The 13,576-nt window shown below is 47.4% G+C and overlaps 1 protein-coding gene across 2 annotated transcripts in view; it reads left to right on the top strand.

Moving 5' to 3' along the window:
• Window positions 1-13,576, top strand: part of DCP1B (decapping mRNA 1B) — a 42,484-nt gene that overhangs the window by 23,223 nt on the left and 5,685 nt on the right. For both annotated transcript variants that reach the window (NM_001034467.2, XM_010805648.4), the window contains 3 exon segments: window positions 3,433-3,499; window positions 5,689-5,824; window positions 12,232-12,360. In NM_001034467.2, coding sequence (NP_001029639.1) covers window positions 3,433-3,499; window positions 5,689-5,824; window positions 12,232-12,360 — 332 coding nt within the window.

The following is a 13,576-nucleotide window of genomic DNA, read 5'->3' as shown; positions in this document are numbered from 1 at the left end:
GATGGGAACGCGGGCCCAAGAGGCGGGGGCTCCCGTGGAATGTGGCCCAGGCTGGGAAACTATTTTAAGGAGAAGAAAGTTAGGCCCAGTTCTGTGTGTTATCTCATGCTCTCTCTCGGGAGCGAGGACTTGGTAAATCTGTTTTTCCTCCTCGACTGTTTTAAGTTGTACATTGAAATGGCACATTAACTGGGATGAAAAGAGTCGTTTCAATATGACCCCGTTCTAATCTTAAAGCCATGCTGCTTTAGAGATAAGCGGTCAGTCGGATCCTCAGGAAACCTCCACGGTGCCCCTCCATCCCTTTAGGCCCAGCCCCCCTCCCTTCCCCCCATCGACGTCTGAAAGATGTTCCCACGGATATCTTCCCGACCGTCTGCATTTCGGGTTTCTCGCAGTAATGACATAAGTCAGACTGCTTTCCCATTTATGTCAATAGTTTGCTTGGCGTCCGATCCTTACGAGAACCTGGTTCCTTTTGTCAAGTGTCACAAGCGTGTGACATCCCCCCAGACGGCAACAGATACATTTCTACTTTCACGTTCTCCTGACGAGACATTCACGGCTGCTCTTCCCCGGCTACTGGGCTTCCACTTCCTTGGTGACGTGTTTTTCTCCGCTGCCACCACTTTCCTCCTTTGGTAGTTCTGGAAAATTCCATCTCCACCGAGAGGAAGTTTTCACTGTAACCAGAGAACAGAGCAAGATCCTGGGTTTGTAACGAGGACTGAAGCCTCCAAAACCCACAACGCCTTCAGGTTTCTTAGTCGCTATGATCTTAGTGTCGGTGGTCCAATCCACTCTCGCTCAGGGGAGCACAGGGCTGTGGGTCGGCCTGCAGGAACCTGTGGGGCAGCTAGCACCGGGGATCAGTGTCCATGGGCCGGGAAGAGCCCGGAGTCAAGTCCCCAGAGGCTCGCTTAATGGTCTTGGGGTGAAGGACTTTCTTTTGGCTGCTGAGGCTCTCAGCGCATAGCCTTCAAACCCTGACTCTTTTTTTTCCAGTGTCCATGTATCAGAGAGCAGTATGTGCGTGTGTTTCAAAGAACGCGCAGTGGTCCGACCAAGAGAAAGCTGGGGGTTTTTTTTCCACTTGCCCCGCCCCTGCACTCACAGATAAGATAGATTCCTGGTGCACGGACCACAAAAATTACCCCCATTTATAGGGGTCAGACTTATAGAGTCCTTTTAAGGATTCTGCTTAACAGCACTAAAACAACACTTCCTGTACCTTTTGATATCTGAATCTTTACTGACAAGAAACAGAAAGACCCACAGGGCCGCTGGTAGGTGAGTCGGGCTGGGACGGGGGCAGTGATTAAAATATCACAAATGTTTTAATGACCGAATAATACCCATATAATTAAATATTTTGGAAGTTTAAATCAAAAAAATTATTTTCTTTTAAAAGTATATTTTGTTGGGTCTCATTGCGCTGTCATAACTTAGCAGCTGTTTTTGGTGAAGATTTTTTAAATGTGTGTGTAGTTAATGTGTTGTTGATGTGATTAACATTACCAGATCCTCAACTAGATCTTTATAAACTTATTTTTGACCTGTTTGTGTCATTGTTTAGTCGCTAACTAGTGTCCAACTCTTTTGAGACTCCATGGACTGTAGCCTTCAGGCTCCTCTGTCCATGGGATTCTCCAGGCAAGAATACTGGAGTGGGTCGCCATTTCCTCCTCCAGGAGATCTTCCCCACCCAGGGACTGAATCCAAGTCTCCCACGTCTCTTGCACTGGCAAGTGGATTTTTTACTGCTGAGCCACCTGGGGGGCCTTTAGACCTGTTTAGCCTTTGCTATAAAAATGACATAGATCGTACATACTAATATATACAACTTACTTGAAAATTAACTGAATCGATAGCAACTGTATTATGCCACATTGTTCATCACTAAATCACTAAGTCGTGGTTATATCTAGTCTTTGAACAGTTGTAAATATTCTGTGCGGACACTTTGGAGTTGCAGATTCATTACTGAATTTTATTTTCCCAGCACTGTATCCTCACTTAAGGCCTCCAAAACTGATCTTTCACTTAATAACACCTTCCCGGGAAAAAGGAGAAGGGAGAGAAGCTTCCAGGCCTAATATGTGTGTCAGGCGTGCAACAGTTACAGAAGATGGAGCATGTGTGTGTGAGTGAGAGCTCTGTGTGAGCGTGTGTATATGAGACTGTGTGTGTGTGGTGAGTGTGTGTGTGTAAACCTGTTTGTGTGAGTGAGAGCTCTGTGTGAGTGTGTGTATATGAGACTGTGTGGTGAGTGTGTGTGTGTAAACGTGTTTGTATGTGTGAGAGCTCTGTGTGAGCGTGTGTATATGAGACTGTGTGTGTGTGGTGAGTGTGTGTGTATGTGAACGTGTTTGTGTGAGTGAGAGCTCTGTGTGAGTGTGTATATGAGACTGTATGTGTGGTGAGTGTGTGTGTGTGTAAACGTGTTTGTATGTGTGAGAGCTCTGTGTGAGCGTGTGTATATGAGACTTTGTGTGTGTGTGGTGAGTGTGTGTGTATGTGAATGTGTTTGTGTGCGTGAGAGTTCTCTGTGAGTGTGTGTATATGAGACTGTATGTGTGGTGAGTGTGTGTGTGTGTGTAAACGTGTTTGTATGTGTGAGAGCTCTGTGTGAGCATGTGTATATGAGACTGTGTGTGTGTGTGGTGAGTGTGTGTGTGTAAACCTGTTTGTGTGAGTGAGAGCTCTGTGTGAGTGTGTATATATGAGACTGTATGTGTGGTGAGTGTGTGTGTGTGTGTAAACGTGTTTGTATGTGTGAGAGCTCTGTGTGAGCGTGTGTATATGAGACTGTGTGGTGAGTGTGTGTGTGTGTAAACGTGTTTGTATGTGTGAGAGCTCTTTGTGAGTGTGTGTATATGAGACTGTGTGGTGAGTGTGTGTGTGTGTGTAAACGTGTTTGTGTGAGTGAGAGCTCTGTGTGAGTGTGTGTATATGAGACTGTGTGGTGAGTGTGTGTGTGTGTAAACGTGTTTGTATGTGTGAGAGCTCTGTGAGCGTGTGTATATGAGACTGTGTGTGTGTGTGTGGTTGAATGTGTGTGTATGTGAACGTGTTTGTGTGCGTGAGTGAGAGTTCTGTGTGAGCATGTGTATGTGAGAATGTGTGAATGTGTGTGAGTGTGTGAAGACACGTGAGGCAGTGATGCTGCAGAGCTGGAGGTTGGAGAGTTGGGGCTCGTCTTCCGTCTGCTCATCCGGCTAAGCGTTCGGCCCGTGCCTGCTGTGTCCAGGCCCAGGTTGTGTCTGCATACCCTCTCCTTGGGCTTACAAAGCCCCAGCTCGAGGTTTTCAAGCTTCGACTCCAGCGACTAGTTCACTTATTCTACGAGCATGTACTCCCCTCACGGTGGAAAGGGGATCTGTTTCCCCTTCTTGAGGATGCTCATGCACTGGTCCTCTGTGTTTCTTGCAGTGTCCATCTATGGAATTTGGTTTTATGACAAGGAAGAATGCCAAAGAATCGCAGAGCTAATGAAGAAGTAAGTGCTGCGGGATGTGTTCTGCGTTTCTGAGTGTATGGGACTGCACCGCGGGGTAAACAGAGCCCGTCTCTGACAGCAGCTCCTTCACCATGCTTAGCAACACCTTCACCATTACTCACCAGATGAAAAATAAGCGTAAATGACAATGTCTCACACTTCCACTCGGTAGGATTTATTGTGTAGAATAGTCCCCCTCCCTTTTTTTCTGTGCATGTGATCTGTAATATCAGTTTTTCTGGGTGGCAGTTTTCCTTAATACCATCCTCATTTGTAAATTAGCAGTTTTTTCCTCTGAAAAGCTATTGGTATATCTCTGAGGAGAATGTTCAGAGTCTTTCTGAAAGGCTGCCCCATCTCCTCTTGGGTCCCCATGCCCTCCTGCCCCAAGGACTCCCCTCCATCTGCCTGTGGATCTTGAACCTCCTTCCCGTGTGAGTGAGGGCTTTGCTCAGTCTTTGTTTTCAATATCTTTGGAAATATCTGAGCTAACACTAGTTTAGTGATCAGCAGATGGACTCTCTCTCTTTCGTGTTCCTAGTCTCTTTTCTATTAATCTTTCAAGGCCTTGTTGACTGGTGCCAGTAGGCATGAGACTGGGGGGTACTTACATGACTGTCTCCTGGTCCCACTCTTGCTCCCCTGATGACCTGAAAGGAAGCCCAGGTCAGCACACTGTCCCCCTGGGGATCTGTCAACCCTCTGAGGTTCTTGAGCCCCAGGGCCGCTCATGGGAAGGGAGTTATTTCCCTGCATTCCTGTGGCTGGTTCAGAGCTTGGAAGCGAGTGAGCTTCCTGCATGCCATGACCCTGGGCCGGGACTGGGCTCAGCCATACATGGAATCCAGCTGCCTCCCACACAGGCTCAAACGAGCAGCTCCATCTGCTAGAGAACCAACCATTTGTCAGTTTTAAATCCTGGGTCAATGAAATGGCCACAGTAGCAGGGAAACATATACATTACCATCTGTGAAATAGATAGCCAGTGGGAATTTGCTCTCTGGCTCAGGGAGCTCAACCCAGTGCTCTGTGACAACCTAGGGGTGGAAGATGGGAGGGAGGCTCAAGAGGGAGGGGCTATATGCAAACCTGTGGCTGATTCTTGTTGATGTATGGCTAAAAAGTGGCCGTAAAATATGGGCTGTGGGGAGCACTTTTTTATAGATAAGACTGATTTCTGAAAAGCCGAGCTGGTGAGAGCTAGTTTTAGGTAAGCAGCTCAGGCTGCAGATGGTGATTAAGTGTGTTCAAACTGGTATTTACCACCGTAACAGCTAGTTCCTAGAACATTCCTGTGATTGTAAACTGCGGCAGATAATAATAGCAGGGCTTCATATAGATTAAAAGGCGCCGTGTCTCCCAGCCAGGAGGCGATGTGAAGACACTCAGGTTCTGTGGTGATTCTTCAGCAGCTGGGGCAGGACCTGCTTGGTGTCGAGCAATTAGCCAAGCACAATGCATGTGGACTCTCCACCCATCCTCAGAGCTGAGCCTCAGCGAACCCGCAGCTTTCTTTCCCCGCAAACTTCATGGCAGCAATGGGGAAGCATGAGCCACGGTCAGAGCCCTCCCACGGGAGGGAGACGCGCCCCCCTACCAGCAGGGAAGAGGCCTGGCCTCCCCTCTGCAAGGTGTTCAGGAGGACAGAGGCGCTTCCCAGTGCTGTGTTTTCACACCCCCTCTTCTGCGGTGGGACCTTCGCTGTGCTTCTAAACCATCCAGGACACAGGGGCTGGGCTCAGCTGCGCTTAGACTCCCAGGCACTTTGGAAGAAGGGGGAGACTGGATCTTCCGTGTTGGGAACCTAGTCTCCAGGTTGAGAACCCTGAATTGGGTTCTTCAGCAGTTCAGGGGTCCCTCCTAATGCTCACAATGAGGAGTCACAGATTTTTTCTGAGAAGGACCCAATAGTGAATACTTTCGGGGCCACCTGGCCTCCGTCCCAGCCCCTCAACCCTGCCCTGGCTGGGTGACAGCTGCCATGGGACACCAGGCAGGGTGGAAGCCATGCCCCTCCAGATGCAGTCCTGTGGTCAGTGAACTTGGGACCTTGACTCCCATGTTTCTCTCATCACTTCCAGTGATCTTTTTTCTAACACGATCGTAACAAGATAAAAACAACTGGGTGAGGACTTGCTGGCTGTGTTGAGCTGTCTTTTCTGGTATGGATCTCGTCTTTGTTTTTGTAGCCTCACTCAGTACGAACAGCTGAAAGCCCACCACGGAACGGGAGCCGGGGCCTCGCCCGTGAGCCTCGGCTCAGGAGAGGGCAAGGAGGCCGACATCTTGCGGATGCTGACCAAGGCCAAAGACGAGTACACGAAGGTGAGTCCCGTCCCCACCATGACGCACTCAGATTCCAGGTGGGGACCTGCCCGTTAAGGCAGACTTGGTCCCCTTCCTTCCGCCAAACAGAAGCCTATGAGTAATACCATCTTTGTTGACTTTTAGTAGACTGAAGACTGTTTGCTTTTAAGTGGATTAAAACGTAGCCCCAGGGGCTTCCCTGGTGGCTCCATGTTAACGAATCCACCTGCCAATGCAAGAGATGCAGGTTCGATCCCTGGGTTGAGAAGATCCCCTGGAAGAGGAAATGGAGCCCTCTCTAGTGTTCTTGTTTGGAGAATCCCACAGTGGGCTATGGTCTGTAGGATCACAAAGAGTTGAACATGACTTAGCAACTGAGAAACAACAATAAAACACATCATGTGTGTAGTGTCCATCGCCCAGCTGAGAGATCAGTAACAGAAGATGCTTGTCCTCCTGCCATCACCAGCCAGATAGTGTCCAGAAGCACCTGCACAGCCACACTGGCCTTGCTCCATACCCTTCTCGCCTCTCACTGCCCAGCGTGTGACACCTGGGCCCCTCTGGGGCACCCACCATGTGACCAGGGCGACCCAGCCTCGCCGCCCCTGGGGGAGCCCCCTCCTCCTCTACTCATCCATCAGCAGGGGACATCTTTGAAGGCTCAGTTCATGTGTTCTCGGTCCCTCGTATGGCTTCTGACCCACCCACCAGGGGTACCTGCCCCAAGAGCCCCCAGGTTGGGCGAGTCTGCTCACGTCTGTGTCATCCACTCTTCCAATACACAGAGCGTGGGCCTCAGAAGCGGCCCGGGCCCGGGTATGGGAAGGTGGGCATGGAAACACTGCCCTTCCTCGGGAGTCTTGCTATGAGAGCATGTGACCACAAGTCTTCAGGAGGACAGAGTGCTGGATGTCGGGCACATACCAGGAGAACAGCACGGCTCTGACTGAGTCGTACACCAACTGACCGCTGAGGCCTCTGCAACTCCAAACCTCTTAAATGTGTGATAATCCCAGAAAGTGAGAGAGGAAATACTTGGAGCTGGAGGAAGATGATATTGATAAAGCGAAACCTGGCAACACTACAAATGCCTTTTTACATGAAGTTAATAGAGTAATTTGAAAAACTTGTTTTGGACAATATTTTATGTTTTCTCCCTGAAGAAGCAAATGCCTATCAATCTGCTGTGAAGTAGCAGCACCGTGACCTTGAGCTTCTTCCTCCATTAGACTTAGTTGGAGGGCAGGTGAGCTTGGTGCAGTGGCTGGGCCAGGGGGGGTCAAGGGCTGTGGGGCTTCATGCCGAGTCTTTAGAAGTGGCCTATTTTGAAGAACGTGTGCACACGTATAACTGAACCACTTTTATGAACACCTAAAGCTAATATAATTTTGCAGGTCAACTATACTGCAATAAGAAAAATAAAATAATCAGTGGGCTATTCTGTATTTAAGACTGTTTTGTGGTTTAAGGCAAGAAGGAAGATTTGTCCTCTGGATATACCTCTGACTTAGCTATGAAATTAAAGAAGTATTGTCTTTTGATGTTCAATGAGAAGATTTAGTGGAGAAAGGGAGATCAGTGGAGAAGTAACTCCAGAAAGAATGAAGAGAGCCAAAGCAAAAACAGCATCCAGTTGTGGATGTGACTGGTGATGGAACCAAGGTCCGATGCTGTAAAGAGCAATACTGCACAGGAACCTGGAATGTTAGGTCCATGAATCAAGGCAAATTGGAAGTGGTCAAACAGGAGATGGCAAGAGTGAACGTCAACATTCTAGGAATCAGCAAACTAAAATGGACCGGAATGGGTGAATTTAACTCAGATGACCATTATATCTACTAGTGTGGGCAAGAATCCCTTAGAAGAAATGGAGTGGCCATCATGGTCAACAAAAGAGTCCGAAATGCAGTACTTGGATGCAATCTCAAAAACGATAGAATGATCTCTGTTCGTTTCCAAGGCAAGCCATTCAAGGTCATAGCAACCCAAGTCTATGCCCTGACCAGTAATACTGAAGAAGCTGAAGTTGAACAATTCTATGAAGACCTACAAGACCTTCTAGAACTAACACCCCAAAAAGATGTCCTTTTCATTATAGGGGACTGGAATGCAAAAGCAGAAAGTCAGGAGATACCTGGAGTAACAGGCAAATCTGGCTTTGGAGCACAAAACGAAGCAGATCAAAGGCTAACAGAGTTTTGCCAAGAGAACGCATTAGTCATAGCAAACACCATCTTTCAACAACACAAAAGACTCTACACATGGACATCATTAGATGATCAATACTGAAATCAAATTGATTATATTCTTTGCAGCCAAAGATGGAGAAGCTCTATACAGTCAGCAAAAACAAGACCGGGAGCTGAATGTGGCTCAGATCATGAACTCCTTATTGCCAAATTCAGATATAAATTGAAGAAAGTAGGGAAGTCCACTAGACCATTCAGGTATGACCTAAATCAAATCTCTTACAATTACACAGTAGAAGAGACAAATAGATTCAAGAGATTAGATCTGATAGACAGTGTGCCTAAAGAACTATGGACGGAGGTTCGTGACATTGTACAAGAGGCAGTGATCAAGACCCAAGAAAAAGAAATGCAAAAAGGCAAAATGGTTGTCTGAGGAGGTCTTACAAATAGCTGAGAAAAGAAGAGAAGCTAAAGGCAAAGGAGAAAAGGAAAGATGTACCCGTTTGAATGCAGAGTTCCAAAGAATAGCAAGGAGAGATAAGAAAGCCTTCCTCAGTGATCAATGCAAAGAAATAGAGGAAAATAGTAGAATGGGAAAGACTACAGATGTCTTCAATAAAATTAGAGATGCCAAGGGAACATTTCATGCAAAGATAAGCACAATAAAGGACAGAAATGGTATAGACCTAAGAGAAGCAAAAGATATTAAGAAGAGGTGGCAAAAATATACAGAAGAACTATACAAAAAAGATCTTCATGACCCAGATAATCACAATGGTGTGATCACTCACCTAGAGGCAGACATCCTGGAGTGCAAAGTGAAGTGGGCCTTAGGAAGCATCACTATGAACCAAGCTAGTGGAGGTGATGGAATTCTAGTTGAGCTATTTCAAATCCTAAAAGATGATACTGTGAAAGTGCTACATTCAATATGCCAGCAAATTTGGAAAACTCAGCAGTGGTCACAGGACTGGGAAAGGTCAGTTTTCATTCCAATCCCAAAGAAACGGAATGCCAAAAAATGTTCAAACCACCACACAACTGCACTCATCTCACACGCTAGCAAAGTAATGCTCAAAATTCTCCAAGCCAGGCTTCAGAATACGTGAACCATGAATGTCCAGATGTTCAAGCTGGATTTAGAAAAGACAGAGGAACCAGAAATCAAGTTGCCAGCATCTGCTGGATCATCAAAAAAGCAAGAAAGTTCCAGGAAAACATCTGCTTTATTGACTATGCCAAAGCCTTTGACTGCGGGGATCACAGCAAACTGTGGAAAATTCTTAAAGGGATGGGAACACCAGACCACCTGACCTGCCTCCTGAGAAATCTATATGCAGGTCAAGAAGCAACAGTTAGAACTGGACATAGAATAACAGACTGGTTCAAAATCGGGAAAGGAGTACATCAAGGCTGTATATTGTCACCCTGCTTATTTAACTTATATGCAGAGTACATCATGTGAAATGCTGGGCTGGATGAAGCACAAGCTGGAATCAAAGATTGCTGGGAGAAATATCAATAACCTCAGATATGTAGATGACACAACCCTTACGGCAGAAAGTGAAGAACGAAAGAGCCTCTTGATGAAAGTGAAAGAGGAGAGTGAAAAAGTTGGCTTAAAACTCAACATTCAGAAAACTAAGATCACGGCATCCAGTCCCATCACTTCATGGCAAATAGATGGGGAAACAATGCAAATAGTGAGAGACTTTATTTTTCTGGGCTCCAAAATCACTGCAGATAGTGGCTGCAGCCATGAAATTAAAAGACACTTGCTCCTTGGAAGAAAAGCTATGACCAACCTAGACAGCATATTAAAAAGCAGAGATATTACTTTGCCAACAAAGGTCCGTCTAGTCAAAGCTATGGTTTTTCCAGTAGTCATGTATGGATATGAGAGTTGTACTATAAAGAAAGCTGAGTGCCAAAGAATGGATGCTTTTGAACTGTGATGTTGGAGAAGACTCTTGAGAGTCTCTTGGACTGCAAGGAGATCCAACCAGTCCATCCTAAAGGAAATCAGTCCTGAATATTCATTGGAAGGACTGATGCTGAAGCTGAAACTCCAGTACTCTGGCCACCTGATGCGAAGAACTGACTCATTGGAAAAGACCCTGATGCTTGGAAAGATGAAAGTCTGGAGGAGAAGGGGACGACAGAGGATGAAATGGTTGGATGGCATCACCAACTCTATGGACATGAATTTGAGTAAGCTCCAGGAGTTGGTGATGGACAGGGAAGCCTGGAGTGCTACAGACCGTGGGGTTGGAAAGAGTCAGATACTACTGAGCAACTGAACTGAACTGAGAAAATTTTAAAGTAGAAGAAAGAAAATGAAATTACCCATAACCCTACCACCCAACAATGTCTGCCTTTAGCACTTCAAGTATATTTTCCCCCAGGCTTCCCTGCCTCGTGGATACTTGTGTCTGTGTGATAAACAGGCTCATGTGATGTAGCTGTTAAAGCCTCGGTTTCTCTGCGAAGAATCCGTTATACACTTTTGCCGATTCTGTGTGTTTTTCCAAGTAGGGAAGGGCATAGAAGCTTTGGGTAGGGAGAGTTGTAGAAGCTTCAACCTCTGGATAATGAGCTGCAAGCCGTGGAAGTCAGTCTTGTTCTGAGCACTTTTTACATGAAAGTGAAGCTTCATTGGTAGATGGCCTGTGGTGGTGACTCAGGAAGCAGCTGCTGGCCGCTTCCCCTGGGGGGTGCTGTCCACGGCCCACCTCAGCATGTGCAGAGTAAAGCAGTTGGCAACCCAGGGACCCTGAGTGCAGACGGGAGCACTCGCAGAAGTGAGCCGAGCTCCACCGTCTTCGGCACAGCCAGCAGGCTGTCAAGCCTTTTCACGCCAGCATTCTATCAGTGACTCTATCAGGGACCACACTCTGGTCTCATGTTGCTGATCCACATCTCAGAAGCCAGGCCAGTGGTCCTGTAGCCATAACTCACCTGAGAATTGGAAATAACTTTTTATGACTCAGAAAGTGTGCCATTTAATAATACTAGTGCCAGATATGCAAATGGCGGACGGAATTCTTGGCTGAAAAAAGTCCTTTGCGCAGTGAACTTTCTAAACCGAAGCAAGCACAGTGGTGATCAGCCCCAGCCCCGACATCCTCAGATAGAAAGTGCAGCCAACAGCCGTGAAGCTTATGGAAATGCTCAGGGTCCGGGGTGGGGGGCTGTTGCGGGTGGGGGGGAAGGTTGTATTCATGGCCACTCCACACTGGGGACAGAGAAGTGTGTCCTGGCCCAAGGGCACAAGTGTGCCATTGAAACGAATGACGCCACCAAGCCCACCTTGCAGAAGACCGCGCTTTACGGTTTTATTTGCTGTTTCAGCAAGGGAGATGCGGACAACGCTGCCGTACCCTCCCGGCTATGAATCCCAGCGTGTGAGCAATTGCACGGTTGATTAGATTAATGGGCGGTGATGACTCGGGATCTGAAATGACGAGGCTTGTCTCTCATCTCTTTCTCTGTGAAATTCTAATTTGTAGTGAGCGGTTCAGAACACTCGGATTTGAATTATTCTGTTTATGCAAAAATCACTCATTAAATAAGGATGATGTTAGTAATTTTTAAAATCAGTGGTTTGAGTCAGCTTTACCCGTTGGTTTATAGACCAAAGCGGGTCAGTCGCTCTGAGGATGCAGCTCTCCAGTCTTAAGTCAGCTGCCAACTGGGCTCGGAGCCCTCCCCTGACCCAGACGAGGCACCCGGGGAGCCTTTGTACTGCTGATTACCGTGGGAGAGCCAGAGACTTTGTTAAAGCTGCTGCTTCTCAGGCAGACCCGCAGACTGTCACACCTCCGGGCGTCTCGGGGCCTCTGGATCCTGCAGGCCGATGGAGCACTGCTGAACTGTGCCGCTGAGACACACTCAGTGAATTTGGTTTAGACTCAAACACAGCTTGGGCTTCCCAGGTAGCCCTAGTGGTAGAGGACCCACCTACCAATGCAGGAGGTGTGAGAGACCTCAGCTTCGATCTCTGGCTCAGGAAGATCCCCTGGAATAGTAAATGGCTACCCACTCCAGTATTCTTGCCTGGAAAATTCCATGAACAGAGGAGCCTGGCAGGCTACCATCCGTGGTGTCGCCAAGAGCCAGATACAGCTTAGCAACTGAGCACACAGATACGATAAAGAGCATGAAGGTGCGTTCTTCTTAAGAGATTAAGTTTCTTTTACACCAAAAATAAGGTTCTTTTTTCTATTTCAGTGTAAAACCTGCTCCGAGCCCAAACAGATCAGCAGCTCGTCCGCTATCCACGACAACCCCAACCTCATCAAGCCAATTCCAGTGAAACCCAGTGGGAGCCGGCAGCAGCGGGGCCCTCGGCCCGGCCAGGTGCACGGTCCTTGCTCTCCACCCGGTCCCGGTGATTCCTGAGGGACTTTGGCCCTGAGGCTGGTCAGGGGCGAGGGGGTGGAGGGCTGTGCTGTGGAGGTGCCCTAGAGTTGATCCAGGAAAGAGAGATTTCAAAGTGGAGGTTTTGTCATTATGTATAATTTGCTCTTCCTACAAAGGATTACTGTTTTGATATTTGGCATTTCCCTTACTCTGTGAACTTGACTCCTTAGAGGTTAATGTGTTCCAAAAGACAGCAGCCTAATACCACGTTGGAGCCGACGAGACTATTACCCGTTGGGCCGTATCCTTCTGAGGTCGGCCACTGACAAGAGATGCAGCCCTTCCCTTGGTGCCCAGTCCGGGGCCATGTGCCCTGTGTGGGTGGGACTCCTGGTCTAAGGACTGGTGTCAAGTCCCCCTTTAGAGCCCATGACCCGTCACTGTATTTGCCTCTAAGATACAAACATGAAACATGACATCAGTTTTTGTATGAGTATATATATTTCTCAGAATACCCCAGCATCAGCAAAAGGGCTAATCTGTAAGTTCCATCACTGAGTGTGGGTATAACCAGTACCTATGGTTATTCCTCATCAAAAAAATTTTTTTAAAGGGAATTGTTGGTTTAAATCAACTTTAAAGATGAACATGGAGCCAAAAGACATAAAGACTGGCTCATGCAAGTCTTGCATTGAATTTTTTTTTAAGTCTTTTCTAATTATCTTTTAGTTTTTATTATAAGTTTGCTTTTCGTGGAAATTGTTTACAAGAGAAACTGGAATATGTGTCTTTAGGCTACACGTGTGTTCTCCTAGCCCAACCGCAGGGAGCAGCAGCCGCAAGAGGCACCAGGGCACAGGCAGGAAGGAAGAAGGCCTGTCGCCAGCCATGGTTGGCATTTACGCCTCTGACAGGCTGTTAGAGCTACTGCTGTGTATTCGGATCAAGTTAGAGAGAGTGATGACTTACAACTCTCCAGCCCTTAATTTCTATCATTCTGTGGAAAACTATCAGGAATTCTGAAACCCTTGTGTTTCTGTGTTTGCTCGGTGTCTCCAGGTACTTTGCAGGGGGAGGTGTGCTTCCTGTTGAGGCGACGGTCCTCCATCTGCCAGTGTCTGTGATTTTGCACACGGTCGTCCCCAGGCCCAGCAAGCGTCTCCTGACTGCTCATCAGTCAGCGGATAGTGAGGGACTTCCACGGTGGTCCAAC

Source organism: Bos taurus, chromosome 5 (assembly GCF_002263795.3).
Source record: "Bos taurus isolate L1 Dominette 01449 registration number 42190680 breed Hereford chromosome 5, ARS-UCD2.0, whole genome shotgun sequence".
In the NCBI taxonomy this organism is placed as follows: Eukaryota; Metazoa; Chordata; class Mammalia; order Artiodactyla; family Bovidae; genus Bos; species Bos taurus.
The sequence above is the reverse complement of the archived record's forward strand: the minus strand, read 5'-3'. Positions and strand labels throughout refer to the sequence as shown.